At 37.8% G+C, this 25865-nt stretch overlaps 1 protein-coding gene across 1 annotated transcript in view; it reads left to right on the forward strand.

The window, feature by feature from the left end:
- The window catches only part of PIK3C2G (phosphatidylinositol-4-phosphate 3-kinase catalytic subunit type 2 gamma), a 268815-nt gene that overhangs the window by 151531 nt on the left and 91419 nt on the right, over window positions 1-25865 (forward strand). The window contains exons 19-20 of the mRNA XM_014451731.2: window positions 19827-20007; window positions 24442-24549. Of these exons, the coding sequence (XP_014307217.1) occupies window positions 19827-20007; window positions 24442-24549 (289 nt within the window). The remainder of the gene's footprint in view (window positions 1-19826; window positions 20008-24441; window positions 24550-25865) is intronic.

Raw genomic sequence — 25865 nt, forward strand, 5'->3', positions numbered from 1 at the left:
CATATCCCTAAAAATGTCTTCCAAAGAACCACAGTCCCATCCAGTTAGGGCTCAGTGGTCAAGTAAATTTGCAAAAGGCCAACCATGGAGAATCATGATGCACTTCAAGGTATTAAAGGTTCTGGAAAATACTGTCCTTTAAAACAATTTTGTTTATGTAGCTTTTCCCAAAACAATTTGACCTACTGGCATATGCATGTTTAAACCTCCTCTCTCAGCTTCATATTCAGTCACTAAGTTCTGTAAGTTCCAGGAATTCTTTCCTCAAACGGTCTGTCACAGTTCTGCCTGCTACTATCTGTGTTCAGGTTAGTTCTCAGGGTCAATAGGAGTGAGGGGAGATAGACATAACTCATATCAAAAGGAGTGTGTGTAGTTTCAAAAATCAAATTCTATATTGTACTTTTTGATTATCATCAAAATATTTTTTATATATTTTATTGATTTTTTACAGAGAGGAAAGGAGAAGGATAGAGAGTTAGAAACATTGATGAGTGAGGGACATTAATCAGCTGCCCCCTGCACACTCCCCACTGGGGATGTGCCCGCAAACAAGGTACATGCCCTTGACCAGAATCGAACCCAGGACCCCTGAGTCCGCAGGCCGACGCTCCATCCACTGAGCCAAACTTGTCAGGGCTCATCAAAATATTTTATTTCAGGATTTGAAAAAGAATTAAAGGACATACTATTTATTTTATTACCAAAATGGGTTTTAAGAAGTCAAGAAATACTGATTTGGACCTTTATGGGGCCTCTAGCATTGCATCAGACTTATTTGAAACCATTTCTCTACTCTCCCATGAACCATAGCCACTCTCAGTAATGCAATTAGCTGACAAGAAATAAACAAAATTTGTCTTCATCTTGAGAAGCTATAAAAATGAACTAAAACCCAAGGTACTCTATAGAAGAACAATTGCCTGACCTCAGTCAGGCAAGACAGTTACTGGCCTTAGTCTTATCACTTGTATGCATGCATATAAGCATAACCAATGGACATAAGACACTGGGGGGTAGGGGAGGCCAGGGGATTGTCAAGGGCGGGGGGAAAAAAAGGACACATATGTAATACCCTTTGTAATAAAATTAAAAAAAAAAAGAATGACAGCAGAGGATTAGACGAATCTCACCCCATATGAATTGAACCTCTTCTCTACCCAAAAATCTTTGAATGTGCATATTACTTTCCCTGATGCTAGCTATTGAACAAATTCCATCTTTTTAGCTAGGTATTTAAGACTCCCATAATCTCTCACAAATCTGTCTTTACAACTTTTTTTTTTTCGCTAGTCCTGCCATAAACTCTCCAGTCTTGTCAGATTTTTCAGGTCACTATCACCTGAATAAGCCCATGTTTATTCCTATCACAGAACCTTTGTTTATGACAGTTTCATCTCTAGAAACTTCCTACCACTTATTTTCTATTAAATACCCATCCATGTCTACTTATTTCTTAGGATTTAATTCATATCCAACCTTTCTGCAATCATTCTAAACAATAGTAATTTCTTCCTAATCAATATCCTGTACCCAAAACTGGTATGCCATTATTTGATCCTCATAATGTAATGCTTGTGTACTTAAGTAAATCTTATTTCCCCCAATTGAGTTGTATGTGCCTCTAAGGTTAGGAATTCTTGCACTTCAATGATTTTCTCACAGTGACTAATAAGATACAGTCCCTATGATCAATAATTAAGTTTTATGAATATTTGTATACTAATTAATCATGGAAGATGTATAAATACATAGAGAATCTATTTATATCAAACTCAAAGCTGAATCACAGAAATCAAAATGACATATCCTGAGAAGCTGGAAGAGATGTGATTCTACTGGTATGAAACTTTCTTAGTCACTATCATTTACAAAAAAGAAACTAATTCATCTTTTCAAATTTTCAAATTTGAAAAGGCACTCTGTATTTCTTGATTCAAAAAATATGTTCAAATGAATAAATGCATGAAAAGGAAAAACATTAGTCATTAATTTAGTCCAAGAAGTGGTTATAATTGTACATTTATAATTCTTTCACATTTTTCCTAAAGTGTCTTTGTTTTTAAATGCATCTACACTTAGAAATTAAACATCTGTAGACACTTTAACTGTACTTTTGGACCTAATTTATACCTAAAGGCATTCTATTACTGGCAATACTTATTAGCTCTCTAGAGGTTTGCATTCCAGTCGCTTTATATGACATCTTAAAATTATCTTGCTTATTCAGTTTTATATTTGTTTAGCATCTGTCTCTTCCCACCATAATGTAAACTCCATGGCCACAAGAATTTTGGTCATCACAATCACCACCATGTCTTGGTCACTACTGTATTGTCATGTTTGGGTCACCACTATATTATCAGGATCTATGTAGTTGTTTAGTGTCTATCTTTTGAATAAGTAAACAAAATACTTGCATAAACTAGTGCAAGTTACTTTTTCTCTCTTGGCCTCAACCATTGCATCTGAAAATAGAAAAGGTTATTCTAGTATTTTTAAATGTGTTTCTTCAAACCATAAATTTCCTTGGCACTGTCTTGAAGTGTGGAAGAAAAGACCAAAACCAACAGTGCTTTAAGCTGCTTAGCTGCTTATCTCACTCTCAGTGGGAAAATTGTTTTTTATTTTCTATTGGAGGTGGGTGTGGGAGGAAGAAGATGGCTCTCAAAAAGATTATATATTTAAAAATGCATAATACTTCTACAATTAAAAATGCACTTCTAAATAAGATTATTTTTATAACTATTTCTATAGTCCAACTCCCATTTTTAAAGCTTATGTTTCAAGGCTATGTTTTATTGGGCAAATACTGAAAGAAATCACTATTCTCTCCACCACTGTGCAAACATTAACCTAGAAGTTATAGCACATGTTTCTTATGAAAAGGCAAAATGTTCTTGTGTTTCTGGGCCAGTCTGGCCATTTATATGGTATTGAAGTTTCCAGTGTCAATTTCCATCTTATGCTCATGACTGCTACTTCTTTGCCTGCTCAACCAATTCAGGGAAAACATTGAACACAAGCCCAGCTATGTGGGTCAAGTAGAAATAATGTACCTAAAGCAACTATTCAGTATTTGTTGAGAAACTAAGAAAAATAATCAGATATAATAGTAAGTTTTATCAGTAATAATACTGATCACTTTAGAGTGCCTGCTGAATCAATTACATTATTGTTCTGACATTGGTGCTTTAACTTCAATTATTGCTCTTGATATTATTATATGTTTAGCTTTTGCTATTGTAGCAGTTGCTTTCCTAATGCCTTTGAAAATGACATAACATAAACTAAGGTACTAAACTTGAATATCCTTGAAACCAGACTTGTCTTGAATAGTGACAAAAGCTCCTCCACCATTCTTCTGTTTTTTATTAAAAACACTAGAGGCCTGGTGCTTGAAATTCATGCACAGGAGAGGGGTGTCCCTCAGCCCGGCCTGCACCCTCTCTAATCCAGGACCCCTTGCGGGATGTCCAACTGCCAGGTTAGGCCCAATTCAGTGGGATTAGGCCTAAACCGGCAGTCGGACATCCCTCTTGCAATCCAGGACCGCTGGCTCCTAACCGCACGCCTGCCTGCCAGCTTGATCCTCCTAACTGCCAATGATGGACTTTCAACCTGATCATTTTTTAACTAAATTTAGTTAATTACACAATTATTTTTGTTTAATAAAAATCCCTCTAATATTTTCCCCATGATCTGGGTACCCCAAATCACGATATGATGGAATACATCCTGTAACCTCTTGAAATGTTTCAAAATTTTCAGATATATAATAATTAATGTGTAGGTCAATAAGTATATTTTAAATATATGTATATACATATATATATGTATAATGTTGACTTTTTAGATTAAAGAAAGTAGCATGTGAAAATGTAACTTAATAGGATCCTATAACTTCAGAATTTTTAGCAATTTAGTTTTAATTAAGATAGAAAAGGAACCAATTTTATAAAGATCAGGTTTATTTTATCATAACTCATTTATTCACCAAATACTGACTGCTTTCTCGGTCAGAATCAGAAACTGTTAGGTCACGAGAGTGTGAAATTAGAGTTCTGCCCTGAAAGAATTTAAAGTCTATTAAAAGAAAAAAAAATAGAAATATTGTTATAAGAATAATGAATACAGGGAAGTGCTTAACCCTTACTGAGTGGATGCTGCACACCCTGCCCAAGATCGGAAAAAATCTAAGGAAGACTTTTTAGCAAGTGTGTTAAGTTGCACATGAAAGGAAAAGCAGATGTTGGCATATTAAAGTATCATTTTGGACACAAGGGATGAGGCAATTCAAAAGCATTGCAGCCTGAGAAAGCCGAGAAGATTCCAGTTATTGAATGTACGGAATATGTTCGGAATGGAGCTACATTTACATTCTTCAGGTTTAGAATGGAAGAACATGAGTGGGAGTCAGAGACAAGACTTTAGGATGTGGGGGAGTTAAGTTATAAAGTGCCCTCTATGTTTCACTAAAGATTTTATATGTTTATCATGAAGGTTATATGGATTTTAATCACTAGAACAGAACTTCATTAGACTAAGTACTAGTAAAGAGGACTAATTGGAGGTAGAAGAAAATGCAGGTGGCAGCAAAATCAATGCCAGTTGAATCCAGTATACCTTCAGGAATGAAGGCCTCAATTTCATTCTGTCAGTGGGGGCAGCGAGAAGAAATGAGATTTCAGAGCTATTTGGATGGGAAGCACAATAGGACATGGTAACGAATTTGATGTTGGGGATGAAAGTGAGAGAATAATCGCAGATGGCTGCTTCAGTTTTAGTTAGGGTGACGGAAGACTGGCGATTCTATTCACGGAGAGAAGTAGTTTGGGTAAAGAAGCGGGCATTGGAGGAATTATGCTGAAATTGGCGGGGTTAAAGTTAAAATGCCTCAGGAAAATCCAACAGTGATATCTTGTAGACAGATGAACAGGTAGGCCTGGATCACACAACAAAAGAGTCTAGGTTGGGAACTCTATCAGTCCACTAAGGCTGCCAGAACAGAGTACCACAGAGTGGGCAGCTGAAACTATAAAATTTTATTTTCTCCCAGTTCTACAGGCTGAAGTTCAAGATGAAAGTGCTGGAAGGGTTGGCTTCTGGTAAGCCTTCTCTTCCTGGGATACAGACAGCCTTAGTTCTCGCTGGGTCCTCACACCGCCTTTGTCTGTGCACATGTTCTCTTGGTTTCTCTTCCTCTTATATGGACACCAATCCTACTGGTTTAGGTCCCTACCCTTATGACCTCATTTAATCTTAATTATCTCCTTAGAAGCTCATCTCCAAATACAGTCACATTGGGTATTGGGGCTCAACATATGCATTTGGGGGCAGATACAATTCAGTCCATAACAGAAACATAGATTTGGTGATAGGACAGACATGAGTTTTATCTGTTTACAAATGGAAAGTCTAAGGTTGGAACTGCTAAATTACTTGTGCTGTCATACAGAGAGCACTGGAGATAAAGTATGCCTAGTACTCTCTCTACATTCATATGATACAGCGGGCAGGACGATTATCCCTGCATGGCAAGTGCAACCTAAACAACAACAGCAACATTGCATAATTCAACAGGAATGGAGGCCTTGAGAACACCACGTAGTTTATGGAGGCCTCATAGAACACCACTAAGTTTATATGGAGTTTCCAAAAGGAATGGGGTTTACCAGTGCTAGCTCACTTCAGGGGACATGCTATTTCATGACAGACAGTGAGCAAAAATGTCCCAGAAATTTTCTCAGAACATCAAATACAGGTACAAATCTTGTGGACAATGTCCCAGGGAACCTGTAATATCATCACAGAATAAATCATGTTATTTGTGACTCTGAAGAGTAAAGGGTGAGGCAGCCAGCCCAGCTGTGATTTGAAACTGATGTTCCAGGGAAACGAGGTATTTCCAAGCCGGCTTTGCCTTACACCTATAGCCCTGCCTCTCTGGCTGTGTCCAAACATGTAAATTGTTCACTGCACAATATGGTGATTAGCCAGCTTTCACCAGAGGGCAGTGCAGGAACAAAAGGCTGAGAGGTAAAGAGGATTTTTATTAGTAGGTTGCTATTCTTATGAAACATTAATATAGCAAAAAATTGTGTTAAATTTTGTTAAGAAAACTTTATGAAATAGATCATTTTTAAAGTATTTTTTATTGATTTCAGAGATGCAGAGAGAGGGAGAGAAACATCAATGTTGAGAGACAATCACTAATTGGCTACCAGGGATGAGCCTCAACCGGGTCTGCCCTTGACAGGAATCAAGTCTGGGACCCTTCAGTCCACAGGTTGATGCTCTATCCACTTAGCCAAACAGGCTAGGGCATGGAACAGACTCTTACACCACCTTTACAGTAATTATATATGTGTTCAGGAGAAGAAAAAAAGCTGAGTTAGAAAACTCAGTTCATAACCATATTTTCAAAGAGTAAGTAAGGGGAAATGTAGACATCTATTAAACTAATTTAAAATTTCATGAGCATGGATATGTCAACCAGAATTGTTTATGTTATGGCTGATATGCTGATGTTAGTGACTCTCCACTTCTGTTTTGCCACAACCTGGAATTATTTGGAACTATGGGCTCAATTAAGATGGGTAACTCCAGGTATATCTGTTGTGTGTGTGCCCCGTTCAGCAAGATTCTTAGGCTCCCAAAGGCAATCTGGATATTACTTTCAATTCAGGGTGTTCTCCCTCCACATTCCCGGTCCCATCCAGCACTACCACTTGCTTAAATAAGCATAGGAGGCCAGACCCTTTGAAATCTTGGTGGTCTCACTTATCTAAAGTGAGGAAGGATGGAGAAAAGATGATTCCGGTGTATGACATGCATTATCAAAGTAACTTTTACATATTTTATTCTTTCTGTAAGTGAGGTAAAGGAGAGACAAATATTACTGCTTATAAATATTCCACACAATATTATATATTAGGTTAACAAGCTCTTCTTTAAATGGTCAAAAAATATTAAAAGAAGAAAAGATGGCCTAACCACTGTTGCTCAGTGTTAGAGTGTGTCAGCCTTCTAACGAAAGGTTGCCGGTTCGATTCAGGTCAAGGGCACGTACCATACCTGGACTATAGGTTTCTGGCCCTGGTTCGGGTGCGTCGGGGAGGAAAACAATTGATGTATCTCTCTCACATCAATGCTTTTCTCTCTCTATCTCCTCTCTCCCCCTCCCCATCCCTTGCCCTCTCTCTTTAAAAAAAAAATCAATGGGGAAAATAACATCCAGTGAGAGAGAGAGAGAGAGAGAGAGAGAGAGAGAAAGAAAGAAAGAAAGAAAGAAGAAAGATATGAAAGTAAGAAAGTAAGAAAGAAAGGAAGAAGGAAGGAAGGAAGGAAGGAAGGAAGAGAGAGAGAGAGAGAGAGAGAGAGAAAGAAGGGAGGAAGGAAAGAAGGAAGGAAGGAAGGAAGGAAGGAAGGAAGGAAGGAAGGAAGGAAGGAAGGAAGGAAGGAAGGAAGGAAATGGAAGAAGGAAAGAACTATTGGCACTTCTTGGTGGGGTTTTGACAGGGAGTCTCTGGGTAGCAGGACAAAATGAAATGACAAACTTTGGAAAGAAAGAAGGCAATCCAGTGAGCACGAGACTTCTAAGGATTAGGAAACAGGAAGCCAGAGCAAGAGCTCAAAGAAAAACACGGTAAGTGGCAACAAAAGATTCCTAGATTGTGTATTAGTCTCATCAGCGGTACCTGTGTTAGGGTATCAGGAGGTGGTACAGCATGATGATGAGGAGCAAGGGCTTTGGAGTCAGAAAACTTAAATTTGAATCCCTGGTCCACTGATTGGGTGATTTTGCACAAGTTACTCAATCTCTATAAACCATAATATCCTCATCTGGAATATGGAAGAAATCACACTACCTGGAGCGGATGTGAGGATTACCTAACTCATCTATGTCAAACCCTTTCAAAATGCCTGGCACAGAGGAAATGCTTGATACATTCATTAAGGATTAAAATTCCAGAACCCTTGTCTTGGAAAGTAGCTTACCAAACCTCACAAACTGCAACATTTTACAGACCAGGAAAATGAAGACCTAAAGCATTAAATTCCTTGTCAGAGGTGACACAACTAGAAAATTACAGTCTAAATCGGGTTTTAATGGTATTTAGGACACTGTTAATAAGCTAGGGCTGCAATAACATGGACTGTGTGCCCTAAACAGCAGGAATTTATTTCTCCCAGTGCTGGATGCTGGAAAGTCCAAGATTGAGGAGCTGCCAATTCCATTTCCTCCTGAGGGCCCTCTCCCTGGCGTGTAGACAGATGCTGGATGCCTTCTCCTGTGTCCTCACATGGCCCGAGAGAGCAGAGAGCTCCGGTCTCTTCTTATTAGGGCATTAATCCCTTCTCATGGCCTGCACTCAAGACCTCACCTAAATTTAATCACATCCCAAAGGTCCCATCTCCAAATATCATCATATTGAGCTCAGGGCCTAACATATACATTTTGGGGGGACACATTCAGCCCATGACAGACATATGGTGCAGTGAGAAGAGCCTGGAGCATTGGTTAAGAACTCTGGGTTCTAATCATAGGACCTTAAGCAAGTCCCTTAATCTTTCAGTTTCATCTCCTAATAAACGTGGGAGAGATTATCTCCTGGCATTCAGCTCTGTGCTCATGTAATATTATTCTCTGAGAATATGGCTGTGCTTTACGGCAGGATACATGTTTGGAGTAAGAAGGACAGGCACCAATGGGGACCCCAGAACATAGCAGTGCTAAGAGGAGCTTTTAGCAAAGGAAGAACAAAAGGAGCAGAGGGATTCTTAGGGATCAGGTAAGGAGAAAACCAGAATGTGAGAGAAGGGACATACCATGCAGAGGGTCTCACAATTCACCATCTCTACCAAAGTCTGCCTGGGGTTAAAATTCCACCTGTTTTGTCTTGCTTTGCTGTAGGGTGAATGGGCACATATGGAATAGGATAGTGGGTTTGAGCAGGGTCACTAACAGCTATGCACAGCTTGGTGTTTAATTGGGGGAAATAATTTAAATAAAATAACATATAAAGCGGTGAGTATGTTTTGGAATGGGAGGAAGAGGACAGCATTTCTGCTCTTATATCACATTATTCAGTGTTTTTAACAGAGAACATATGAACATGTGAGTGGACTGGAAGGAGTTTTATTGATTTATCTGCAGCTCCCAAGTTGACCATGCCCTTCAGCAAGATGAGTGGAAAGGGTTCTGATTAATTATTATAGATTCAGGAATCTATTCAGGGGAATTAACCTGCTCTACATAGTTTTTCTTTTTGTTTTTGTTTTTCTTCATAGCTCCCAACTGATCCTAGGAGATCATCAATGCTGTACACCAGTAATCCTTATTACAAGTGTTTATACAAACTCGGTACCATCTATGGCTAATTTTCCTTCAGAAAAAATGCCATTTAAGCTTACAATTAAATATGTGACTGGTCATATCTGTTAAATATTGTATTTAAATATGATGAGACACTATTAACTAGAATAGTAAATAAATAATTATATATTCACATATATGTAGTGTTGATAACCTATTGCTAAAGAAACAAGTTCAATTTCTTAGCAATGATCATCCATAAATGAAGCCAAAATGGACGCTGCTCTATAAGAGCAGTGAGTGGTGGCAAGGGGGTAAGGAAGGCAAAGAATAAAATCTCAGCCAACTCCCCTATGAATTTTGGTGCACGATCCTCCAGTCCTCATTCCACATTTCCTTTCATGTGGTGCAGTTGGTACATTTCCTGAAGCTGTATTTCTTCGTGCATGACTTTTCGATTTCTATCTGTCTCAACTAGTTTTCTTTAAACTGACTGAGCTTGGTAGGCCTCCAAGAAAAGTTTTTATTAGTTTTAAAATACTACCTTTGCTATTCACATTTCCTAATTAAAACCAAAGTCAATTCCATAGTTTCTTGGATACTCTTAGGTATCATACAACTCTCACCAGTTTTGTCCAACTGAAAGCTTCATTTTCTTCTCCTATTTGGACAAATACCTCCTCCCTATTCTCCAGCTCCAGCCAAGCTTCAGCTTGGGAGAATTGCAGTGGGTAGAGGATAGGAGTTGCTGCTTTACTCCTCCTTTTCTTTTCTCATTCTAACTTTTTTAAAAATTTATCTTTATTGTTGGAAGTATTACAGATGTTCTAGTTCTAACTTCTTTTAAATTTGGAATAAGGAGAAAAGAGAGAACGATGACCCTCACACTTAATGTGGCAAGCAATTGTGTTCTCTATCCATGATCTCTGATTTTCCGTCAAGGAGCACTGTGGGTTCACTGTCAAATCTGGTTGTATCATGTGTGTAACTTTTTTGGGAGGAGGGGCAGCCTTGTAGGACCTTCCTACCAGGAGATCTGACTTTGACTCAACTCCTTCCTACACAAAGAGTTTATTTGAACATCTCCTTCCATGTGTTTATTGGAACCTTGAGAAACTTGCACATCCTTGCTTTGACAAACAGTTGGGTTCAGGAATGCAGGCTGCTCCTTTGTGATCCCTTCTCTCCATCCTATTCACATACAGCCTGGGGAAAATCAACAAACCCTCGTTCAGAGCAGAAATCCAACCTGGGAATGAGGCACCAGTTTCCCATTCCGGCACACACTCAAACAAATGGCTCTCTCTGAGTTTCCGTCTTCACTGAACTTTACCTGGAGAAGTAGGCAAGGGTGGAAACACTCTATTCCTCACTAGGCTGATGACTCAGGATTCTCAAACACCCCTTTCCTTCCACCCCACCTGCAAACATATACTAAGGTCCAGTAGGAGAAATAATGCTTGGTGTACCACGTCCAGTTAGACCATCTCCCAACAAGCCTTGAAGAGTTGTCTGACCAACAGTTGTTTCTTAAAATAGAGGATACCTGTTGTTTCTTGACTATAATCTTGAGTTTTGGTAGCCAATTCCAGGACAACAAGGGAAGTTCCTCTCAACATGCTGATATGGATGCTTCCTCATCTAAAGCCATTGTCCTCTCCTATTCGTCCACTTCAGTCTTCCAGCTGCTACTCTTACAGCAAAGTTCTTAGTTTTCCAGAACAGCTACAGGTAGTGCCTCCCTTACTGCCCTCAGCCATCAGGCCCTTTGTCTAGTGCAGTGTTATGTAAGCCCTAAAAAAATATTGTCATTGCCCTACTGCACTCATTAGCACAACAGTTTTTCTCAGGGAGAATCTCTATTAGATACTCAAGCACTTGGCTGGACAAAACAACAGATGGTACATAGGCCTATTCACATGTTTAAATGAGTCAAAAAGTATGTTAGTAGTAATAAAATAACAATAAATTTCAGCAGTATAACAGAATATATCATTCCAAAATAAGCTGGATCAAATCATTTTTAAATACCCTTTGAGGATTTTTATGATCCATGAAAGAAAGCCATTTTATTACTTTTATAGCTGTTGGGTTTGTTTTGTTTTTTTAATCTGAAATAGTATACTCAGATTGATCACTCATCTAATTCACCAGACTTGCATCCAGATGACTTTTGTTTATTTTCAGTAACTAGGTTTGCCCCCAAATATCCTCAGGAACAACATTGGGGATATTTTAAAAATACACTCTATATTCTAAAGGCAATGCAAATGAATGAAAACAAAAACAAAGAAAAAGAAAAAAGAAAGAATATGAAACTTGGCATACTTATTAATTTTTACCATAGCAACAAACAGCCCCAACGTTTCAGTGGATTGTAACAACAAAGATTTATTTCTCTCTGAGGCAGCACATGGCTTGCAGACTTGCCTGGCTCCACTGGACCCCACACAGCAATACTCAGCCCTGCTCCACCTTGTCTTCTCATTCCAGGACGGAGGGAACAGCCCCCAGCTGGAGCATGCTGTTCTCAGAGCAGAAATCAGAAGTACCAGAGGCCAAGCCAGTCCATGATAGCACATTCAAAGCATCTGCGCAGACAGGGGTGTACATTTCATCCAGTCACACCCCATTGGCCAAAGCGAATCACCTGACCAACTCCAACAAGGCAGGGAGAAGTAGACTCTGTGGATGGGAAGGCATTGGAAGTCACCCAGCAAAGAATGGGGGTGTGTAGTCCTTTTCAGAGAAGAAAGCATGGACTTGGGAATAATAATTAAACCTAAAACAGTCTGAGAACAGGGGAAACATCCTAAGTATGAACACAAGACACTACTTTCAAGGTGGTAATAAATAATACTATAATACATAAATATTAGAGATATAAATTATGGCATAGAGATAAAATTAAGTCCGTTACATACCTTATGGGCTCCTCTCATATATTTGTGTTGTAAAAATGCATATAATATCTAGTAATGAATATCATTACTTTCTGAATGTATTCCCTTTTAATGGTTTTATGTTTAAAGTTGTTATAAAATGGCTTATTGACAAATATATATTGCAAAATAACTATTGATTGTAAATTACATTTCTGCAGGCTTGGCCCATGTAATGCTTTTTAGATGCAAAATTTAACAGGACTTTAGTGCTATATAGCTGAAAGGCCAAATCAATATTCTGAGAATAAACTACTCATAGGAAACAGTTATGTTTGCGAGGACTATAAAATGTATTACATTTAGGGAAATATTAAATCAATCACAACTACTGAGAAATAAGAGTTGTAAAGGCTAAAGAAATATAAGCTTTTCACACTATTGAAATCTTAAAATTAATAATTCCGTATCAAGTATTGGATTTCAGCCTTTATGTGTCCCAGGGTTATAAGCAAACCTGAAGTCCCATTCTAAAATCTACCTGTGTTTAAAAACGGGCCTACTGAGCCCCTCACAGTGCCCCGCAGTAGCAACAAACGCGGGAAATGGGAAGGGAGGTCCTGGTGTGCCCTGGAATCACTTTCTTATTGTGTAGCTCAGCTTTCTTCTGCTCCTGGATGCTGTTATCCCTCCTCACTCACAGGAAATACACATGTAGGTAAAAATTTAGGGCAGCCCTTAAGATGTGGGATATTGTGCTGCTGAGAATTAAAATTAAGACCTATACGGAAGGGAGTTATGCGGCAAGGAGGGCCGGGATGATGTGATTACTCTCTCCTGCCCTGCTGGTAGACTGATGAAATGAGAACTATCTGTACTTTTCCTGTAGCTCTAGCAAGCCACTCACCGTGAGACCAGAAGCAGCTTTGCGAATGAGAAATGGAGAAAAACTGTAATTTCTGAGAAAAATCTCTATTTCATGCTAGCAGAGATTTGTAACCATCTTGGATCTCTCTTGGGTCCACCACGATCCCTTTAATTTAGGCGAATACTTTCACGATATCCTAAAACAAATGTGCTTAGTCACCTGGGTTATAATTCCTTCTCTTCTGGTTTGCTGCCTCTTATACCTAACACTGTCAAAACCTTTAATCAACTAGATTTTATGCATTTACCCTCATTTTAATGTTGTTATTACTTCCAGTCTGCATGGCATGTACAAAATAGTATCAAGTTGAATCATCCCTGGATCTTGCAGACAGTGGGATAAACAGGTCTCTGGCCTTTTGAGATTTACCTCCCAGTTTATAAACTATTACAATGTCTGCATCTAAAAAGCCCAATTTGTCAACATCAAATCTTTTTTAAAATATATTTTTATTGATTTCAGAGAGGAAGGGAGAAGGAGAGAGAGATAGAAACCTCAAAGATGTTGAGAGAGAATCAATGATCGGCTGCCTCTTGCATGCTCCCTAATGGGGATCAGGCATGCAACCGGGGCATGTGGTCTGACCACGAAATTGAACAGTGACCTCCTGGTTTATAGGTCAACGCTCATCCACTGAGTCATACAGGTCAGGCTCAACAGGCTCAACATCAACTCTTATTTGATATTTTTCAGTCCATTGACCTTAACTTTTTTTTTTTTTACCTTGTATAAGCAATACTGCCTCTCCAGGTGTCAACGTATTTTGAAAAGGATTTTTTTAATGCTCCAAGGGGAGGGGCCAGCTGTGTTTTACAGTCTTATAAACAGAGGCAATGGGTAAAAACCACACCCTGAGGGGTCTACCACTTCCTATTGTGAAAGTAACTGACATGGAACGGCGTGACCCTCCATCCAAAACTGTATTGTCAGCTTTCTCTGCAGTTGTTTAAAATTAAAGGACGTGTTAGTTTCTCTTGCCAGTAAAAGTGACTGTGCCTCTCATATCATCTTCAAAACTCTATGATTTCAATTCTGCGATGTGTGAAAACAGACTCTTCACAAACTCGGGTAAAAAGCTGAGGAGCTCGAACCAGATCTCACTGGGGGAGCATGCCATCTCATGGGGATGCAGGGTTTGAAGAGACATATTCTACTAGAAAAATAATCACAAGGGCATACACTGAGTTTTCTTCACTTTCATATTTTTTTAGAACGCAGTCACATATTCTTTCTGCAAATCTCCCTGCTTTGTTTGACTTTGAACAAGGAATCAAACTGATTTTTTCCTCCTTGAATGAGCTGCTTGTGAGAGAAGCAAATGCATTTCAAATATAATAAGAATTAAGAGTATTATCAATACTAGTAAGAATTATACAGTTCTGGCAGTTCCTATGATCCTAACCTAAATAAATACCTTTTCTTTAATTATTTTAGTAAAAAGTTGACTTCTATGCAGAAGCACATATATAGCATTTGGATGGTGATAGAGTTATATTTATTTATTAGAACAAGTTAAAAATACCTTTGAATACAAGGAACTCAGTATTCAAAGTGAATAAAAATTCTGGCAAGAATTGATATAGAAATACTCTACCAATCATTTCCCTGTCTCACTGACACTCAAGTAAACTGTAAAATTGTATATTACCAGAGTCCTCAAAATACTATGTGAACCTGAGAGGTAGACAATTCTACATATAATGTTTGAAGTTTTACTTGTGCAAGCTTGCATTTGCAGCTTTCTAATTCACACTCAAACAACACTCATTTTCTTAGAGTCTCCAAAAAATAACATGATTCACTTATTACATTTCTGACAGTTCAAAATCTCACTAAAGGGGTGGGCAGGCAAGCTTTTGTATTGTCTACTATTATTCTTAAACTAGAGGCCCCATGCATGAAATTTGTGCACCGGGGTTGGGGGTGAGGAAGGGGTCCCCTCAGCCCAGCCTGCAACCTTTCCAATGGGACATCCCTCTCACAATCCTGGACCGCTGACTCCTAATCACTTACCTGTCTGCCTGCCTGGTCACCCCCAACTGCTCCCCCCGCCAGCCTAGTTGCCCCTCACTGCCCCCTTGCTAGACTAATTGCTCCCAACTGCCCCCCCACCAGCCTGGTTCCCCCCAACTCCCTCCCTCTGCTAACCTGGTTATCCCCAACTGCCCCCCCCCACAAGCCTGGTCTCCCCACACAGCCTGCTTTTTCAGTCATTTGGTCATCCCTCCCTCACTAACCCCCCTGCTGGCCTGGTCACCCCACACAGCCTGCTTGTTCAGTCGTTTGGTCGTCCCTCACTAACCCCCCTGCCGGCCTGGTCATAGGCAGCCATCTTGTGAGGGTGTGAGGGTTAATTTGCATATTACCTCTTTATTATATAGGATTCGCAGATGATATGATATTGTACATAGGACACCCTAAAGACTCCACCAAAAAGCTACTAGATTTAATAAGTGAATTTGATATTGTAGCTGAATACAAAATTAACACACAGAAATCCATGTCATTTTTATATACCAATAATGAATTCTCAGAAAGAGAAACTAAAAAGACAATCCCATTTACTCTTGCAACAACAACAAAAACATTAAGATACTTAGAAATAAACTTAACCAAGGAGGTGAAAGTACAGGATGATGAAAAAAGAGGTAGAGAAAGATATAAACAAGTAGAAAAATACACCAAGTTCATGGATTGGTAGAATTAACATCATTAAAATGTCCATACTACCCAATGCAATCTATAGATTCAATGCAATTCCTATTCAATTACCAATGGCATATTTCACAGATCTAGAACAAATACTCCAAAAATTTATATGGAACCAAAAAAGGCCCCGAAGAGCTGCAGCAATTTGAGAAAGAAGACAAAATTAGAGGTATCACAATAACAGATATCAAGTTATACTACAAAGCCATTATAATCAAAACAGCCTGGTACTGGCACAAGAGCAGGCATATAGATCAATGGAACAGAACAGATCAGATACCCCAGAAATCTACCCAAGCCATTATGTTCAATTAATATTTGACAAAGTAGTGGAGAGCATATATGGAGTCAAGACAGTCTCTTCAATGAATGGTGTTGGGAAAATTAGACAGATACATGCAAAAACAATGAAACCAGGCCACCATCTTACACCATACACAAGAATGAACTCAAAATGTATGAAAGACTTAAATATAAGATGTGAAACTATAAAACTCCTAGAAGAAACTATAGGCAGCAAAATCTCAGACATCTTTCATAGCAATATGTTTGTGGATACATCTCCAAGGGCAAAGGAAACTAAGGAGAAAATAAACAAATGGGACTACATCAAAATAAAAAGCTTCTTCACAGCAAAAGAAACCATATACAACATGAAAAGGGAGCCCACTGTAAGAGAAAACATATTGGACAATGCTAAATCTGATAAAAGGTTATATCCAAGATATATAAGAAATTCATACAACTTAACAAGAGCAAGACAAACAATCTAATTTAAAAATGGGCAAAAGGGATATACAGATGGCCATGATACATATGAGAAACTGCTCAAAGTCACTGATCATCAGAGAGATGCAAATTAAAATGACAATGAGGTATTACCTTATACCTGTCAGAATGGCTACCATCAACACATCCACAAATGACAAGTGCTGGTGAGGATGTAGAGAAAAAGGAACCCTAGTGTACTGCTGGTGGGAATGCAGATTGGTGAAGCCATTATAGAAAACAGTTTGGAGTTTCCTCAAAAAATTAAATATGGAACTTCCATTTGACCCAGTGATCCCACTTCTGGGAATTTATCCTAAGAAAACTAAAACACCAATCAGAAAGAGTGTATGCACCTCTATGTCCATAGTGACACAATTTACAATAGCTAAGATCTGGAAACAACCCAAGTGCCCATCAGTAGATAAGTGGATAAAAAAACTGTAGTTCATTTATACCATGGAATAATATGCAGCAATAAAAAAGAAGGCTATCTTACCCTTTGAGACAGCATGAAGGGGCCTAGAGGGTATTACACTAAGCAAAATAAGCCAGTCAGAGAAAAGCAAGTATCACATGATCTCACTCATATGTAGAATCTAGTGAACAAAATAAACTGTTGAAAAACACAGATCCAGAGACATAGAAGCATGGAACAGACTGTCAAATCTCAGAGAGAAGGCAGCAGTGGGTGGGTGGATGGGTGGGAAGAGATCAACCAAAGAACTTGTATGCACATAGGCATAACCCATGGACACAGACAATAGAGTGGTGAAGGCCTGATGTGGGCAAGAAGGGGTCAATGGGGGTAAACAGGGACATATGTAATACTTTCAACAATAAAGATTTTTAAAAAACAACAAAAGAAAATATATCTTTAGCCCCTGAATTTTTTCTTTAATGCTTTCCAGAAGTAAATAAGAACTTTTATTCCACTCAAAGTTTATATTTCCTTTGGGAGAGTAAAAAAGATGTTAGAAGATAAATTGGATTCATAACAATGACAAGGAAGCAAGACTTACCTAAAATAAATAAATAAATAAATAAATAAATAAATAAATAAATAAATAAATAAACAAAAAAACAAAAAAACAAACAAATAAATAAAACTATGCAGCCCTGTCTGAGTGGCTCAGTTGGTTGGTGAATAGTCCAGTACATCTAAGGGGATGGGTTCGATTCCTGGTCAGGACACATACCTAGGCTGCAGGGCACGAATGGGAAGCAACTGATTGAAAATTATCTCACATTGATGTTTCTCTCTCTCTCTCTCTCTCTCTCTCTCTCTCTCTCTCTAAATTAATAAGGGCATGTCCTTGGTTGAGGATTTAAAAAAAAAGCAGACTCATTCAATTAATTTTTTTAAGCATAAATGTTAGTAACAGAAAATGCAGAACAAATAAAAGTAATATATTTGTTAGAGTCTCTGTAACATGGGCAGAGGTGCAAAATTAGGAATGCAGAATAAAACTCACCTATGCATGTTTTTGCTGCTATGCATTAATCCTTTTTATTTTCAGTATTCCATTCTCACAATAATTTTCTTCTAGTTCCTTGAATGCTAATTATTTTTCAGGGGAGGAGAAGACTAGAGACTAGTTAAGATGAAAAAAATCAATCAGAGAGAAATTGAGAAATTAGTATTATTTTTTATTCTATTTCTGTGTTTTAGAGTATGATAGAAAGTAAAGTTTAAGCATATTAAAATTAGGTTCAAGGTAATAAAAATTGTCACATGACAGACAGATTATTCAAATATTTGTCACTGCTCTATTATCTAGCAAGGTATTCTTAACTATTTTTGTGTCCTGTGCCTCCTGAGTCTGTGGTGTGAGCAGAATACCAGGTAGTGACAGAAGCTGGCTTGGGGATGCTGTGAGATACAGATGAATTAATGTTTTTTCTCTGAACAGTTATACATTGTGCTAAGCCTATTCAAATGCATTGGCTCAGTCTATGGTCTAGAGACAGCTCTATAGAGAGGAGTTATTGCTTTATTTTACATTTAAAAATAAAATCTCAGCCTTTTTAAATAATTGGCCTAAGTTACATTTTTAAAATTTAAATTCATTGTTGAAAGTATTACATGTGTCTCCTTTTTCCCCCCATTGACCTCTCTCCAGCCACTCCCACCCCACCCCCAACCCCCAGCACACGCTCTCACCCCCCTACTGTCTGTGTCCATTGGTTATGCTTATATGCATGCATATGAGTCCTTTGGTTGATCTCTTACTCCCCCCCCCCCACCCCTGCCTTCCCTCTGAGGTTTGGCAGTCTGTTCAATATTACTTTTTTTTTCTATGTTACTTTTAAGTTGTAGGTCTGGGACTTGAATCCAGAAATTCCAGAAAACAAAAATCATGCTCTTGCCTTTATAGTATCTTCCTCCAAGTAATCAATATGACAGTATGGAGACATTATCTTTTTTTATTTTTAAAATTCTATTTTATTTAGTGCCATTTTATCTTATTGTTTAAATTTTCATTGAATTTATCGGGGTGACATTGGTTAATAAAATTATGTAGGTCTCAGGTGTACATCATCTGTATACTGCATTGTGTGTGCACCACCCCAAGTCAAAATAAACTAACAAACAAAATAGGAACAGACTCATAGATAGAGAACAGACTGACAGCTGTCAGAGGGGAAGAGGGTTTGGGGACTGGGTGAAAAAGGCGAAGGGATTAAACAAAGAAAAAAAAACCCTTAGACACAGACAACAATATGGTAATTCCTAGAGGGAAGGATGGGGTGGAGGGAGATAAAAGAGGTTAAAGGGGGTTTTAATGGTAATGGAAAGAGACATTATCTTTTGAAGGAAAGCAGAAAAGGTTGGGGATTGATAGTTAAGTTGCAGTATAATACAGTTACTTATAAATATTATTTCTAAAATTATTTATTCATATTTGAATAAGTCAAAAATATGTTCTTAAGATAACTATTTGTTATAGAATTACGAAGCCTGAAAGAAGAAAAAGTGCATTGTGAATTGAAATGAGAAAATGCAAGTCTCATTAATTCTTCTCTTTTGGAATCTCATTAGCTATCAGGTGGACCTTGATGACTGCCAACAAATAAACAACATTTCTCCCATTCTGGGTTCTTAAACTGCCCAAAGCCAGCAAATACAGATTCGTCTGAAATACACTTGTTTTTCCTTCTGGAGGTGATTAAAAAATCAACTTTAGATACAAGAATTCTTTTTCTCTCTTTCCTTCAGGCTGCTAAAGGATGCGCAGAATGAAGCTTATTTTAAAAGCTGGTATCAGAAGCTGTTGGCAGCTCTCCAATTCTGTGCAGGAAAAGCCTTGAGTGATGAGTTTTCCAAGGAGATGAAACTTATCGAAATTCTGGGAGGCATTGGGGAAAAAGTCAAGTCTGCCAGTGAACTTCAAAGACAGGTTTGTTGAGAAATCAATCTTCATGTAGTGAAGTATTTTTTTTAATCTTTAGTTCAATTAAGTTTTAATTTCATAGCTTGGAAAACAAATACCTTGACTATACTTAGACATAAGACACAAATCAACTGTTTTTTGTTTGATTGATTTATTGTTTTTTTTAGTTGTTTTTTTTTGTTTGTTTGAGACAGAGAGAGAGAGAGAGAGAGAGAGAGAGAGAGAGATTCTTGTTTGTGCACTTACTGGATGTCAAATCTTGGTGTATCAGAATGATGTTCTAACCAACTGAGCTACGTGGCCAAGACCTACAAATCAATTGCTTTAATCAAGTTGTTTTTTTGTACATGTAATTTTTTTCTTCTTTCATTTTACTATGCTAAAGTTAATGGTAATGTCTATCACCAGAAAATGGCTTTTTAAATTTTTTTATTGATGGCTTTTAGAGAGAGAGGAAAGGAGAAAGAGAGAAACATTAATTTGTTGTTCCACTTATTTATGCATTCATTGATTAATTCTTGTATGTGCTCTGACCAAGGATCAAACCCACAACCTTGGAGTATCAGGATGATGCTCTATCAGTGGTTCTCAACCTGTGGGTCGCGACCATCGAAAAACACATATAGCATATCATATATTTACATTACGATTCATAACAGTAGCAAAATTACAGTTATGAAGTAGCAACGAAAATAATTTTATGGTTGGGGGTCACCACAACATGAGGAACTGTATTAAAGGGTCGCGGCATTAGGAAGGTTGGGAACCACTGCTACCCAGCCAGGTCTAGGATGTGGCTTTTTTTCTAAGTGGCCATGTAGCATACAAAGAGTCCCTGATAAGAAGAGGCCAACTTAAAGGCAGTTTGTCTCTCTCTTCTGACTGGCTTATTTCATTTAGCATAATCTCCAGGTCATATAGCACATGATCTCACTTATATGTGGAATCTAATGAACACAATAAACTGATGAATAAAATAGAACCAGAGGCATGGAAACATGGAACAGACTGACAAATCTCAGAGGGAAGTGGGTGGGGGTAGGAAGAGATTACCAAGGAATTTATATGCATACTATAGGCCTGGTGCATGAAAGTTGTGCATGGGTAGGGTGCTAGGCCTGGCCCACAATCAGGGCCCATCAGGTTCCCCACCTCCAGGCTTCCCTGCCTCCTTCTTCTCTCACTCCCTCAGCACCCCTCTGCTGCCACTGGTCACCCACCATGTTCTGTGCTGCCCCCTGGTGGTCAGCACATGTCATAGCGAGCAATCAAACTCCTGGTCTCCTGATCAAACTCCTGAGGGGACAATTTGCATATTATCCTTTTATTATATAGGATATGCATTGCCCATGAACACAGACAATAGGGTGGTGAAGGCCTGGGGCGGGGTGGAAACCAGGTGGTGGGGGTCAAGGGGAAAAAAGGGAGGACATCTGTAATACTCTCAACAATAAAAATTTAAATAAATAAATAAATAAAGGCAGTTTAACTAAAAAAAGACAAAATGAAGCAACTTCCTTAAAATGGCAACACAACTTGGACTTGTGGGAAATTACATGAGGGAACTTTTTAGGGTACCTTTGTCTAAGGCAGCGGTTCTCAACCTGTGGGTCTCGACCCCTTTGGCGGTCGAACGACCCTTTCACAGGGGTCACCTAAGACCATCCTGCATATCACATATTTACATTACGATTCATAACAGTAGCAACATTACAGTTATGAAGTAGCAATGAAAATAATTTTATGGTTGGGTCATAGCATGAGGAACTGTATTTAAAGGGCCAGAAGGTTGAGAACCACTGGTAAGGTATTAAATCTAGGTCTAGATCTTTCTAAAATTGCACCAATCAAGGTCACATTTTTAAAGACTTTTACCAAAACAAATACAATTATTTAAATGAGAAATCAATAGTGGTGTGGAATGTAATACTTTACAGTAAGATCCATGATAGTCAAAATATTGTGCCTCTTTTAAAACTGATTATAATAATGGACTCGGCTATTCTTTTTCTTAATCTAATGGAGAAACACTTGCTCTTTTTAATTATCTGCATCACTAGTTCCCTTCAGTGACATAGACCATTAAGTAGGTTCTCCTAAGTTCAACATTCTAGATGCAGGGAGATAATAATTGTAATGAGAACATCATTCAATAAAATTTAAGTAATGAAATTCATTGTAATAAGAACATCATTCAATAAAAATTAAGTACTTACTACAGAATAGGAGTTAAGGATAGAAAGATGAAATAAACACAAATCTTGTCCTCAAGGAAGATCATAATTTCTCTCTACCCCTGGTTTAACATCAACAAGAGTTTTCAACAAAATGATATGAAAATAATAATAGGTACAATGTCCCAGGATTTTTTCCCAGCCCGAGGTTTTTTGTGTTGTTTTTGTGTGTTGTTTGTTTGTTTGTTTGTTTTTTGCTAGAATTCACTAATTTGGTAGAAATAACAGAAACTATGCAACTTTACCTAACTAGGAGATAATAGAAAATAAAAAGCATGCACATGGAAATTATTTTTAAATGGGAGACCTATAAATTTTGCTTACACAGAAGAGCCTTAAGGCACATAATATGATGGGCAATGAAAAAAAATGATTCATCCATATTACTGCAGATTCATTAATTATTTTCTAGAGACAGACAAAAAGTGGAAAGAAGTAAAATAAATTGTTATTAAATTTTATAAAATTTGTATGTAGGTTTGGTCATTATTATATTTTTAAATCCCTCACAAATTTAAGATGCACACTATAGTCGAATAATTCCGGTGTCTTTTTTTGACCATTTGCATCATGTTCTAGAGTGATATTGGCATTATTCTCTCAAATAAATGTATTTATTTCTTCTTGTCTGGTTGATTTTGTGATAACACCTTTTCCCATGAAAATATGAAAAGAAAAAGAAAGGTGGGAGAAACATTTATAATTTTTCACAATTTAAGTTACTATTTGTTAGTATTTTATTTATTTATTTATCTTCACCCGAGGAAATTTTTTCATTGATTTTTAGAGAGTGTGGAAGGGAGAGGGAGAGACAGAGAGAAACATCATGTGAGAGAAACACATTGATTGGTTGCCTCCTGCACGCACCCTGACCAGAGCCAGGGAACCTGCAACCAAGGTACGTGGCCTTGACTGTAATAAACCTGGGACCCTTTAGCTAGGGCTGTTTGTTAGTTTTTTTAAAAGCACTCATTAAACCAGGGGTGGGCAAACTTTTTGACTCGAGGGCCACAATGGGTTCTTAAACTGGACCGGAGGGCCGGAACAAAAGCATGGATGGAGTGTTTGTGTGAACTAATATAAATTCAAAGTAAACATCATTACATAAAAGGGTATGGTCTTTTTTTTTTTTTTAGTTTTATTCATTTCAAACGGGCCGGATCCGGCCCGCGGGCCGTAGTTTGCCCACGGCTGCTAAACCTAACTATATGAAATGATGATACTTTAATTAAATGAAGAGAGCAGAGATTTCCTTCCATGATATTCTTCCGGCAAATCTAGGCATAGATAAGACAACGGATGACAGACAGAAAGAGTGCTGTGGTGGAATTTTGCCTCATTTCTCCACCTTGCTCTTCTGGATTCTGGGAGTAGTAGATTCTATTATTTGCCAATGAGCCAGGAGAAAGAGCTAAGAAACTCTTGAAAGTTAATTCAGAGTAATTAATATGATATCCTCATTTTTAGAATTGTGCTTAAAAAGTTTTCAAAAGTAGCCTAAAAGGAACTTTCTTAATTTTGAATTATTATTATTATTTTGTTTTAAATAATTGTTGTTTCCCCCCTCTTTTGGTCAAAGGATACTCAATTCTAAAAGTGTGGTTTGTGGTGTCAGATCCTCCACAGGTACTATGGAAGAGCACTGCGGAAGGGGGTGAATCAAGTACCAGAAATATACTCATTGCCATTTAGTAAAGTAGACATATTGCTGTTTCTGATAATTATCAATTGTCGGCAATTATAATTTTTTGTCATTATTGCTGCTAATATATGTGAACTTATTCTTAAGATGTACTCTTATTATTAAGTGTAAATCTTGAGAGATGCAAACTAAGATTTTAGAAAATTGTCAGAAAGGAATTATGTGAATAATTACTTAAAGCTGGGACTGGAAATTAGTGGGCCACAGGTCAAGTCCAATCCATTGTGTTTTGTTTGAACAGAATTGTACTTCGTTTTGGTTTTGCTTTTAATCGAATGTAAAGTCCTTTAAAGGGGACGTGCACTCATTAATTCCCCACTCCCTATTGTCTTTAGCCTGCTGCTTTCTCAAATGTGGCTACATCACCTACCTGACCCTAAAGCATCCAAGTGTGCAACCTCTGAATTAAACAGTTTATTTAATCAATACAAGAAAATTCTAACTTGAAGAAAAAGTCACATTCTTTACAGTTTCTAAACTGCTTTTCCTTATGATTTTTCACAGGATGTACTGAAGAAAGAGATTGGCAGACTAGAAGAATTCTTTCAGTCTATACATACCTGTCACCTTCCTCTGAACCCTGCTGTCTGTATAAAGGGGATTGATCACAAGGTAAGTTGAGTATTTTTGTTCTGTATTGTTTAGTTCACTGTATGTTTTTGAAATGGCAAATATAATTTATAAAATCTTATTGCAGTTATTTTTCCTCAGTGTGTAAATGAAGATATTTCTCATGGAATTGATTTCTCAATGTATTCAAAATTGTTCATTTGGTGACTCCACACAGGCCGAGTTTAATTTCATGCTTATTTAGATTACGTGCATACCCATGTCTAGTACACTAATATATCATTAGCTACAACATCTCCATTTTGATTCAATTTAAAATTCATTGGTGCTTATGAGTCAGTGTGCCATATAATGTATTTTGTGATTTTACCAATGCCTGGAAAGTCCTTCTTGGTGTTGTCACACTCACAAACCCCTTCTCTTCCCAAACCTCTGCTAGCCACCCTTCTCTCACTTGGAGTCATCCTTTCTCCTCTGTTCTCCAACACCTTTATTATTCTCCTTCTCAAAAGCCCAAGAGTAGACGACACTAATAGAGAGGAGGATTGATAAATGAGATTTAGAAGTGAAGTAGTCAAACCCTCATGCATGAACAATAAATGTTACTTAAGTTATAAGATCAAGAAAACATATCCGATAAGTAGGGGGGAAATTAGATCATTATTAGTATAAATATAAAAAGGTTTGCTAAAAGCTTGATACTCTCACCTTTATAACTTTGCTGTTACAAAGACACCCTGCAAACTTTCCTAATATGCTTCATAAACATATTTTAAAAAATAACAAAATTACGCATCAATTCCATAAATTGAGATATGTATATCTAATCGAACTAAAATCTAAATCATTGCCAATTTTTAAAAAATTGTGTAACTTTTTAATCATTAGCAGTGAATCTGATTAATTCTGAGGAAATGGAAACTCAGCATTTCAAAGACATCATATGTCGCATTCAAAAGAACAATATGGATCACTGATTTCAGATGTTGGTGTTTTGTTTATGCTTTCTTTGTTTGTTGTTATTAAGGAGTAGACAGTTTTTTATTTAAAATTACATATGAGTTTGGGCTTATGCATTTGGGAATGTGGGGTGCTAGCTCTAATAGGTGCCTGCTGTGAGTATCCAGGTCAGCTGGCCCGACCTGGGGTCACCAGCCCCGGAGTCACCACACCTAGTGCTGTGATTAGTACCAGACTCCCTTGCAGCTACCTGCAACCATCACTACTTTCCCTGAGACTGGGAAGTGGTCCAAGTAGAGCCATTCCTTTGTCTCATTTGTTCTGACCAGCTGTGACTTGTATAAGGCTGCTGCACCTGTGCATTCAGCAGTGAACAGGACAAATGTGCCAGGTGATGC

The sequence above is a fragment of the Myotis lucifugus genome, unplaced genomic scaffold (genome assembly GCF_000147115.1).
Source record: "Myotis lucifugus unplaced genomic scaffold, Myoluc2.0 scaffold_10, whole genome shotgun sequence".
Classification (NCBI taxonomy): Eukaryota; Metazoa; Chordata; class Mammalia; order Chiroptera; family Vespertilionidae; genus Myotis; species Myotis lucifugus.